The 12,273-nt window shown below is 39.0% G+C and overlaps 1 protein-coding gene across 1 annotated transcript in view; it reads right to left on the bottom strand.

Moving 5' to 3' along the window:
* The window catches only part of LOC137277084 (uncharacterized), a 39,535-nt gene extending 29,831 nt beyond the window's left edge, over window positions 1–9,704 (bottom strand). The window contains exons 1-3 of the mRNA XM_067808745.1: window positions 9,630–9,704; window positions 2,846–3,472; window positions 1,319–1,411 (exon numbers count right to left, since the gene is read on the bottom strand). Of these exons, the coding sequence (XP_067664846.1) occupies window positions 1,319–1,411; window positions 2,846–3,464 (712 nt within the window). The 5' untranslated portion in view covers window positions 3,465–3,472; window positions 9,630–9,704. The remainder of the gene's footprint in view (window positions 1–1,318; window positions 1,412–2,845; window positions 3,473–9,629) is intronic.
* Between the last annotated feature and the right edge of the window lie 2,569 nt (window positions 9,705–12,273).

Genomic DNA, 12,273 nt, shown 5'->3' with positions numbered 1-12,273 from the left:
ACGCAAGCAACCAATATAAGCACAAACTACGGGGTCCGGTGGAAATCTGTACATAGTGACACCATCACCCGACCCCAAGGAGCAATTGACGGCAACACAACAATTCGGCATATCTTTGGTGACGTCAAGAAACCAGCAAAATGACGAGCTTCCTACACGTTTGCTATACAACCAACTGATAATTATTCCTTCTATGACGTCACTGCAGGACTCTGTCTGTGGTTTCGTTTGCACATGAGAGAGAAGCAGACAGATTTTTAGTAACTTTTAAGTGCTTGGTATTAATTAACCACAAGTTATTTTTCCAAAAAAATGGTGTTCCGTTTATGACAAACCAGAAGTCTTTCATATGCAGTGGTAAAAAGAGTACAAAAATATTTATTTGTTCTTTAAGGAAGCAAGGATGGCAAAGCTGATAGTAAAACTGTGGTGCAGAGTAGTGTCCCATGGAGACTTACTGTGTATACCCTGAGAAAGTCAATATGATGAAAACATATTTTGTGCCACAGCATATATTTTTAGTCAGGATGAACAACTTCTATAGATATTCAGGGATCACTTTGGGCATGGATTTGGTAACTTTTATCCACTGAAATTACCCCATTAATATTTTAACATTGGGAGAAATTCAAATTATGTATGAATGCTTGCATTGTGTAATAATATTGAAATATCCAATAATTTCCTCTGAAAATCCCATTGTTCAAATAAAGGAAGAGATTTTTCCCCACTGACCATTTGCTCCAGAGTAAGCCCTGAATATCAGCAACTTTTAAAAAGTTTCAGCTAACTTAAAACATATTAAACAACTCCAACTGGAACTAGATTTGGATTTATTTTACACTAGAATTTCTTGTTATTTCTATTGTACTAGCCCAGACACGTTTGTCCATGTTTCACCATCAGTTCCTTTATATTTCCCTTGGATGTATGAGGTTTAAAAATATTATTATTCATTAAAACGAATTGGGACTGGTAAACAGGCATGGCTGCTTATGTTAACACTGCTCCCAAGATGTATGTTGCATGATGCAACAGCAGCTATGATAATAAAATGTTAATCAAATGACAAATAAACAAATAAATAACAATACACAACCACTATTCATCTATGTCTTGTAAAGACCAGGATAATTTTGGTTTACTTCCTTACATATTCACCAAACATGTTGTTGGTGCTTGACACAATATCGCAATGGACGAATGCTGTGATTAAATGTCGTTCAAGTTGTATTGAAGTTGCAGTTGGAATAACTTTCTTTCCCTCTACAAATTTCTTTTTAAAACAAAGACTGGTTCATTTCACTCTTGAACATACCCAGGTACTGCGGACTAACTGCTGAGTCAGCGACTTCTAGACATTTCTCTGTTGTCCTCCTTATCTCAAGGTCAGGTTCTCCTTTGATTGTTACTGCACATGAAACAAAGCATTGAACCCCTTAGTTCAGACCATCAGTATATAAACACATCAACACATCCAGGAGACTCATAGTCAAATTTCTGTTTGTATCAGAAGTGAGGTCATGTCACTAACTGACATGGTTCTATCTACAGCTGTTGCAGAAAATGTCTCAGGGTGAAATTTCCCACATGGAACTACATATCTCAAATTTATATACAAGTGGTTTTAAAAAGTGACTTGTCTTTCAGAGTACAAAAAAAGACAGAGGTAAGGGACTGTTCATAATTTAAGGCTAGGGGGCAAACGATGATCTTGTGGGGGGGTTACCCATTTCGTTCTGGGCAGGTAGGGGTCATCAATGGGTCATCAGTTTTGTACACATGTTCTAGGTGGGTTACAGGCCCCCCTAAGTAATTGAAGGAATTACAGCAAATTTCAAGGAATTGCATCTCAAATGTAAACAAGCGCAGCCCATTCGCGAAACAAGTGCAGCAATATCAGTAGTTAAGCAGTAATAACATAAAAACAACGCCCCTATCAAAAGCAATGTTAGTAATACTTGAACCATGCTCTGCCATCTTCGGAGATTTCTCGGCTTCATTCCATGATTTGTCAGTGCCGTCCTGAAAGTCACACATCAAAACATGGCATCACTGGAAGGAGCATCCATCTCAGTGAGTTTTGTTTTTGGTTTCTTCTGTTTCATTTTTATAATTATCCACCTTTGACCACCCGTGTTGAATGCATTTATGTATGAGGTGTTGTAAGAGCCATAGAATATTGTTTTAGGAAAGGATTGTTGCTGTAGAAGAGTGTCATAAGTTCAGACATAAACAACCTCCAGGGCCCTTGACTTAAGAAGCTCTTCTGCAGTGACAATCTTTTCTTGAAAAAACAATTTATAGTCCCGACAACACCTAGCTTAGACCTAAACACATTCAACACGGGTAGTCAAAGGTGTATAATTGTAAAAATAAAACAGTAGAAACTAAAAACAAAACTAAGCAAGACAAGTGCTCCTTCCAGTGATGCCATGTTTTGATGTGTTAGTTTCAGGACGTGACCTACAAATCACGGAATGAAGGTGAGAAATCTCCGAAGATGGCCAAGCGTGTTTCAAGTATTACTGACATTGCTTCCAATAGGGACGTTGTGTTTATGTTATTACTGCTAAACTACCGATATCGCTGCAATTGTTACGCGAGTGCGCTGCGCTTGTTTACATTTGAAATAATTCCTTAAATCACTTAGTGGGGCCTGGGTCAGCAATTTAGTACATGACATGCATGGGGGTCACTTACTGTGTGCATAAATGTTTGAGGGGCTCATTAACATTGTACTTGTTTCTCCATAAAAAACAACATCACCTAGCCACAGCCTAGCCATAAATTATGAATGGTCCCTTATAATGCACATTTCTGCATTATTGCATTGTGCTCTCACCTGTCCTTCCTAACTGATGGACCACCAACATACAATCAGCAGCAGCACTGTATGCCTTATCTATGGCATTGACTGTAAACAGAAGATTGGCTACATCACACAACATCTGGATCTCCTTCAGTGGACATTTCAGATACCCGTACACCCCAGACAATTGCTGCTTGTAGTCAATCAAGGCTTCTTCGTTGTCTTGCTCTAGCTCACACAACTGCTCCAGAATGTACTTCTTCAATGACGCATTCATATTACTCTGCAGCAAATTTAACTGATTCAGAGCCTTCTTGTACAAGAAAACAGTTTGGGACTGTTTTCTTCCAGAATGTTGTTCTGCCAGTCCACGAATGAAAGTCAGTTCCCCTTCATTCAATGTGTCAAGGTAGCTCTTACTTAATTTCTGTAAACACTCAAGGGCATTTTTCCCTTTTCTGTTAGTTGCATAGGCTGTGGCCAGATTGTAGAGACAGGTCTCCTTCACTGAGATGGAGTCAGTCTGTGCTGCAAGTTCATAAGCTTTCTTAAATTCCTCCAAGGCACCTGTAACATTGCCTTGTGTGTACAGGTTCTGTCCATTCTGGGCCAGCCTGATGATATCCATAACCGCTGTGTCTCCCATCGTCATTGTGGTGTCTGTGATGAAAGAAAAAACATTAACAAAGCGTCTTTTATCAACTTCATATTTCACCCATTTTAGATTTTAAGCTTTGTTTTAGAACTCTAGAGTATACTTGATGTATAACTGTCAATACACATCTTCCCAATGAAGGAATGATGATGTCTGAGATGTATGATGGTCATTTGACAAGTTTTCATCCATCACTTCTCTCACAACAGTATTCCAAAAATTTCTCCTATGTGAAGCTTTCAAGCAGTCTATGCAGGGGAGGTGTGTGTTCCTGCATGTTGTTTACTGATATTTGTTATCAAATCAGGTTTTACAAATTCAGTCATCACATGTTGTATTTTGAATTTATTATACATTCAATTTTTTAGACACTGCAGAAAGGCAAATTCATTGCTTTTGAATTATAATTACAGTATATTTCCACTAGCAAACAGAACTGTCAGTCAATAATGACACAAGTGGCATGATACTCTAAATAGCTCTAAGAATGTGACCCTTTGTTGTTTCTCATTCTCTTGCTGGCTACTATTATAAGATATTTATATAGCTCATACACCTAGGCAACTATTGCTTGCTAAAGACAATGGTATTTGTTTCCCTCAATCACTGGATGTCAATATTCCAACGGCACATCATATCATCAATTTCAACTCCATTGGGAGTATACAACTCTTCTTGCCTCTAGGAGTATACAACTCTCGCTGCCTCTAGGTGCACGAGTCTACTGTGTTTTTATGTGTGCAATATTCAAGCTATATGGCAGCAATCTGTAAATAATCTAGTCTGGATTATTCAGTGATCAACAGCAAGAGCATGAATTTACACAATTGGGATACAATGACATGTGTCAGCCAAGTCAGCGAGAATGACTACCCATTCCCAATCCCTGACTTGGTTGACACATGTCATCGGTTCCTTATTGCGCAAATCGATGCTCATGTTGTTGATCACTGGATTGTCTGGTCCAGACTCGATTATTTATTGCTGAATGCTGCGTAAAATTAAACTCAATCACTCACTAGTATGAACATACATGTGTGTGTAGTGGCCACAAAAGTTCAAAGTCCTATGCTGGGATTTGAACCACTGACCTTCTGTTCTGAACTCAGACACCTAACATGGCCAAAGATGTTAACCACATCAGCAAACTGACCAGGTAAGGATGTCATCTGTGGGATGACCCCACACTCAGCTACAAATACATGGTAAACATGTATTTTTGTCAGACAACTAATTATGTTTGCTGAAAGGACTAGACAACCAAGAGTTTTTATACCAAAGTAGGTCCCTGCTAAATTCATTGGCTCATGTTTGTGTCATCACAACATTCAGTGACCAAAGCACAAGGACAGTCAATGGATATGATTGAAGATCTCTTGTGATATGTTTTCCTCCCTCTTCATTTGAGGGTTGAAAAAGCACCTCAGTCCTAGGTCTCAGCCTTGGCCTAGCTTCAAAAATTGTTTTCAAAATATACAATAATATCAATTACCTGTTATATGATTGCAAAGTTTTCTTGGCTCAATGTCAAACTATCCAGAGGAACTCTATGAAGAATGTCTCCATTTCACTGTGCTGCTATTGAGCAGCTATTGACCTTCTATTTCAAGCATAGAGGTCAAAGTGAATTCAGCTTGAAGAATGTATTGCTTGCTTTATGGTAGTATCTCTGTATTGAGGAATATAGACATTAATCCAACATTAAGGTTTCATTTCTTTGCCGGCTTTGATCCAACCATAACCCCAACGTGTTTGCTTGGAATGCTGACCTAGAGTTCCCTCTGCTATAGTCCTGCATATCTGGCAACTGGGTTGACATAATACATTAGAAGTAAAAACAAATCTAGTAGATACTGAAGAAAAGTCATACATTGCTGCCAAACATTCATGACTGTCACCATTAACATAAGCCCAAAATCATTCCAAAGTTTCAGAAGGAATGTTTTCATTGTGTTCACTAAGATAGTGGGTTGTAGTGGAGGTATTTATTTAAATTCAAAGCCTGAGTTCAAGACCTACTTATCAAAGCTTCTGTAAATATTTATGCTAAGCAATTCATTACCGAGGAATGCAGGAGTAGTGTTTACTGTAATTTAAGGAGAGCCACAATAAACCAAATGACCACAAATTTTGTTGTTGATCTATGTGACCAATGGAAAAGTTATAAATCTTGTAAACTTTAGAGGAGTAACAATACAAAAAGATATGCATTCTGATACAGATGGAACTTCTGTCCCTTATACCAATAATCTTTCTTTTTCCCGGTAAATGACACCATGAAACATTTGTTTCATAACTTCAGAGATCAAAGATGGGCAATTGCAGGAAGACATGTACTGGCTACAAAGCACTATGAATGTAACCAACTGGGAAATCCTAGAATAATCAGCCTTGGGATCCATTAGAGTGCCCACATGTCAGGGAGGCACTCAAAGATGGCAATTAGGTAGTGATTTTGATCATTTACCACTGGAAATGGTATGCAAATTCCTTAAAAGGAACAGCAAATAGGATAAGCAATGTCTCTTTGTTTCAAAGTAAAGATCAGGGGAATGAATCCCTTTTTGATAAGTCTGAATGTGAGTGAGTGAGTGAGTTTAGTTTTATGCTGCTTTTAGCATATTCCAGCAATATCATGGTGGAGGACACAAGAATTAGGCTTCACACATTGTACCAAAGTGGGGAATCAAACCTGGGTCTTTGGAATGATGAGGAGATGTTTTAACCACTAGGCTACTTGACTAGCCTAAAGGAAAAGATGGTGTCTTGTAATCAGCAACTGGAGTTTTTCGTTGATGGCAGTCTAAGTAAACTTCGTCTCAGTGTATTTCGTTACACTCCACCACTGAGTCTAACAAAACCTAAAAGAAGGTCGCATCAGGTAACCTTTGAGCAACCAATGACAGTCCAATCAAATGTGAGACAGTTAAATAGATTTAACCAATCAGACAACGGCTATGATTTAGGGATCGGAGGGACTTTCAAAATATTCAGGTCACCAACACAGATCTCTCCACAAACAAAAATCAGCATATAACACAGTTATTTGACCTGCAGTATATACGCTTTGGGGTTTCTGTTGACATGGTTACCATTAGCAAATATTTCCGCTAGATAACATCCTTGAATATTGTCAAAAAGACTATTTTCAGCGACTGTTTACTCATCGTTGTCATGGCAATACATACGCCGTGTGCATCACCCGGAAGCGAGCGTACGCTAAATAGCATTCGGAATCGTTCAGGTACAAACCTTTTCGAGATAAAAAGTTCATAAGGGATGTGCAAATGTGCACTTTCCTAATTTGGTAAGCTGTGTTCTGATTGGTCAGTCTCAAAGGTTACCTGACGCGACCTCCCATAACGTTTTGTTAGACACAATGGTGGAGTGTAACGAAAGGTACTGAGGATAAGTTTACTTAGACTGTCGTTGATAGGGTATTGATGATTTTGCCCATGTTATTTAAGATTTGCCAACTATATGAAGAAAAGAACTACATGTATTCATGAATGATAGCCATACTAAGCAACCTCTAGGTGGCAAACATGGGATGATAATACAAAATGTTCACAAAACATTGAGAACATTTAGACAGGCATACTGACTCTAATAGAAATAAGCATTGCAAAAAATAGAAGTCAGTACAAATCCTGCTACTGGTGCCATAATTCTGACATTTGTCTAAATCTCTGTGACACTTTCCATTCTCTCACTAGGTTTTGGAAGTAAATACATTGTTTTAAAAAGGAGCATCTGAAAGGCTAAGTGGGTTATTCACTGTAAGAGTGTTTTTATCGAAAGATATTGTTTTCAACAATAACAGTGATGTGTTCAGCAATATTCTAGACATTTCCTCACAATACTAAACCGATGCTGACAAACACAGTGTCAAAATACCAACATCACAAGATGAAATTCTTTGTATCATAATGCTAAAAAGTGGAAAAGCTCCTAACCACATCTTGAAGGAAACGATAAAATATTCCATGTTTGAGATCATAACAGTTTTCATATATAAATGCTTCAATAAGAGGTTTGACAATGTTTGCCAGTTGCTGGTCTTGTTCAGTAATCATCCCAGTACCTAAGAAACGAGTTTTAACAACACTGACAACTACAAAGGAATATGCTTAATGAGTATACATAGGAAGATTTTCACCTCAGCGCCTCATACCTGATAATAACTACAAATACTCCACAATACAAGAGACCATTCCCAAAACTGAATCTGGTTTAACAAAATCAGTATTTGACCATATCTTCACATTATATGGGCTACACCCAATCTGTGCATCTGCCTTTGCATGCATGTGAAAGGATACAATACTGTATTACTGTATCAGTACAGTTCCCCCAACCCTAAACCAGCTCTAAACCTAAACCTAAACCTAAACCTAAACCTAACCCTTATCCTAACCTAAATTCTGGACTTTTAGTCATTTTTGTGAGTTCTCTAGTAATTGTTGTGGCAGGTTTTGTTAATAATTTTAGTACATATCAATTTACAAATATTATTTGGGATGGGGGAACAGGTGAAACTCCTAGGTACTGGGTCATTTATAATGTTGCACTACATAGTCTCAGCTACACTCAGAACTCACATACTCTAACATGAGTGTAAGATCATTTGTGAATCTATGTAGACCCACATCTGATAAATATAAAAACAAAAATATGCACAGAAAACACTGATGGTTAAAGAATTAATTATGACTTATTTCTCCACGATCGGTTATGGCACTTACAATTGAACAGTGTATAGGGTATGATTTATGATTTTCTAAATGGTATTATGTAATCATAGCTTTCGACTGTGGGAGTTGTGCCAGTTTACACTTATCAGAGGGGTACACAATGTACGTAGTCTACACTACCAGTTGTCCAAGTTTCATTTTCATGGAAGTCGCAGTGGCTGAGTGGGTTAGACTGCTGACTTTGTGTGCTGTGATTAGATGCCTGACTCTGAGCGTGCAGGTTTGAACCCTGGATGGGACTCAACCAAAATAGTACTACAATTTGTACTTTACAAAGAATGTGTAAACCCAAATATGACATATGTTACATTATAAGTTGTTCACTGGTCGTTGGGGGGCCATGGACTTATGTACCCTCGAGGTTTGTTTATGTTCCTCAAGCCTGCAGGGACCAGTGAACAACATAATTATCCTACCAAACACCTGAGTTTTAATTTGGAACTGGTTGAAGCACTTCTGTTGAATGCGAGGCGAATTGCCATTTGGCAGACAACACAAGGTAAACAGATTTAGAGTTATCTTCCTGTCCATCGATTTTCAATCACAAAACATCGGTAATTTCCGTGCTTCATGCGTAATTCAATGTTATTCGAGACAAAGAAGTACTACCATGAAGCACCAGAAGAGTTCGGGATTCCCAGCAGTGTACACTGAAAATAATACGTCGCCTGTAAGCAGGGTACATTGAAAATAGCAGAATAGTGCTTAGCCAGTCTGAAAGCGATATTCATGTGTGAGGTAAGATAAAGTGTATTGGGTAATTGATCGGCCCCTGGTTATATAATCAATCCATGACAGTCAATATCATGAAGGTAGCACATTGTCCATGAGGACAACACATCAACAGCACTTGTGTACTGATAGTACACAATAATACTGCTCCTGTGTTGGTCATAAAAATATGTATGAATTTATATTTATTTAAGGTGAGGCATGCATGTCAGTTTGTAATTTTGGTTTTTGATTGGGTTGTGGGGTATGGGCGGAACTCTTAACCCCAATTTCTGTCAGGAGAAGCCCGTCAGCCCAGTGTTCACTACAGTCTCCCCAAAAATGTACCAAGCCCTGTAATCAGTTGAAGTGTCATTTTTTTTAAATGTCACAATTTAAACAAACTCGATTCACAACGCTAATCAATCCAACGTCTATCAAATAAAGGCAAATCATACCGCAAGAGCACAGATGAAATATTCCCTAGTACTGAAATATGGACACGCTTGCATACCTCTTATAATATACAGAATTAATTGTGTGAAAATGTACACATACTCCCAAATCACCTTGGAGGCTGTGACAATATGCTGTGTCGATACGTTTGTATTGGTCAGCATCTAAGAAACCAAAACATTACAAACTACATGTGTCAAAGGTTACACGTAATGTTAAGTCAACTAAAACATAAACATACCTTCGTCATTTAACCCTCATTTGGGGTCCACAAGGTATGAGCACTTGCAATTGCTTTGTTTTGTGCTGTTATGGCAACGTCCGCGTTTAGAGTTACTTCCCTTCCATATTCCGACACATTTTTCCATTTACAGTAACTTTCGTTCACAAAGCGTTGGTCAGTTTTGTGTCATTTGATTAGATTTCATCGGACTCCAACGGAAAAGTCTTAAAACGATTAAACCCCACAAAAAAGAAGTAACTGGAAAACTAAGGGCTTGTTTAGGGGACATGTTGCGGAAACACCTGAAATGTCAACATGGCTGCAATTTACTGAAGCGAACGTAAAATCGTTACTACGTAACAAAGTGACAGGTTTTCTCTTAGCGTGTGTAGATTATACCGATTTGGGGATATTCTTTGCGTGAGAAATAATATACCAATTTAGATTGCAGTGGAATTATTTCCACAGGTAATTTGCGTGACTATTTTACAGAACTCGTCGCAGGACGTTTGGTGTATACAACTGTACGTGTTCACCAATATCCAGGTATGCTATATAACATCTATCCGGAAAGAAATGAGTATTGCCAAGATGACTAGTCATTGAACAAAACGATCTCAGACAAGAGATACACTGACACACAAACAACAACAGTTACCGGACCTGATCGTCAGATCCACTCGGTAGCCTAAACTTGCCAGCATTGAGTGAGTGAGTTTAGTTTTGCTCACTCAGCAATATTCCAGTTATGTCGACGCAGTCTGTAAGTAATCGACTCTGGACCAGACAATCCAGAGATCAACATCATGTACATCGATCTACGCAGTTGAAGTGGGATGTTTCTTCTTCTCTTTAATTGCCGTTATAAGTCTGCAGATCACATCATTGTTAGCACGCTAGGTATGGTAAATTATGCCTGACTAACATGGTTGAGACACGAAACATGGCATCGCCATCTCCTTAATATGCCCACGGGTTGTCAATGAATCTGGCATGTCTATGTTGCAATGAAGACCCTTAGTTTAACTCTAGTTGTACACTTGTAACGGACCTGTCCCTTCTATGGTAAGATTACCATAAATACCATAAATACCATACTTATCCAAAAACAGAAAGAAAAAATATTTAGAAATCATTAGAAATCGACATGCTTCTATTTCCGTTCCTATTAGAGAAGTAAGGACTCGAGTGCACATATAGACTAAGGGTGCCATTCACATTGTACATGCAATTTAATAAAAATCATAATTTAACAGCCCCACCATAAATTGTGAACAGTCCCTAAACATCCAGTTTTACCCAAGGTATCACCAGTAACTGGTATGGTGTATGTATGGTCCACTACGGCTCCTGTGTGTCCACAATTTCCGTAAGAACTTTTTTACACAACGTCAAGTCGCAACATCTTTCGTGTTAGCCAACGTGTGATCAACAGGGACAGGATCAGACGGCTGGATCGGTCAACAAGCGACCTGCAGGTGGTCGACAGCTCTTACCAGGAATAGGGAGAACAGGTGTCTCTTGCCTGCAACAAGACGTCATCACGCCTAAACTGACATTACATCAAACATTAACCTTTGAAAACCATTAGCGTTAGCATTTCCACTCTGTGCCGAGGCTGGTCTCCGGTAACTGTCAGTATGCATTCACATCACACGCTCGCATGCTTATACTGGACAGACCACGACTACACATCAGTGCTTGACGCCGGTGTTTTGCATGTGTTGATCCAGAGTTACTGCCCACATTTCACGGATCATGGATCACTACAGTAGACCTTATGCTGGTGCAACTGTATCGAAATTCATCCTCATGGACAATAATACATGGCCGGGTGGTTCCAAGGTCGTTAAAGAGTTTAAGTCCTTTCAAAATTGTCAAACGGTAAAGGACCCAGCTGTGAACACAATAACCCGAGAGGATGCATCTACCAGGTCCCTTGCAACTGTGGCGACCTATACATTGGAGAAACGCTGATACCAATCAACACTAGAATGAAGGAACACCAGACCTCCGTCAGCAAACTCGACCAGAAATTGGCCATCTCTGAACACATTCTCATGAACCCTGGACATTCAATTCGATGGGAGGACACTAGGATACTATCTACCAACAACAACAACTGGCGCCCAAGGAAACTACAAGAGGCCATCGAGATCCGGAGACACAAACCAGCAATCTACTGTGACCAAGGAGTGTACCTACCAAGTGCCTGGGACGATGGACATGATTGGGGATAAGGATGGAAGCCAATGGTGATACATTACGCATGATTGGATGATGTTTACATAACACATGATTGGGGATTAAGGATGATGTATATGATTTACATGAGGGTTGATGATGTACAAACACAAGATGATAAGGATGTACACGGGTAGATGGCTATACATTGGCACACTGTTGTGTAAACACTAATGAATTACATGATGGAATGTACACAGATAGATAAGATTAATTTATCAGTAAGTCCCAGGCACTTGGTAGGTACACTCCTTGGTCACGGTAGATTGCTGGTGTCTGTCTCTGGATCTCGATGGCCTAATTAACTCATTCCACTTGTTACTTTGCTATTGTTTTACCTGTACATAAATATAGCTCTGTACCCCATTCTCATTCACCTGATAAAGGAGTAAGCATTAACTCCGAAATGGTGTGTACT

The sequence above is a fragment of the Haliotis asinina genome, chromosome 3 (assembly GCF_037392515.1).
Source record: "Haliotis asinina isolate JCU_RB_2024 chromosome 3, JCU_Hal_asi_v2, whole genome shotgun sequence".
NCBI classification, from domain to species: Eukaryota; Metazoa; Mollusca; class Gastropoda; order Lepetellida; family Haliotidae; genus Haliotis; species Haliotis asinina.
This window is presented reverse-complemented; position numbering and strand designations above follow the sequence as displayed.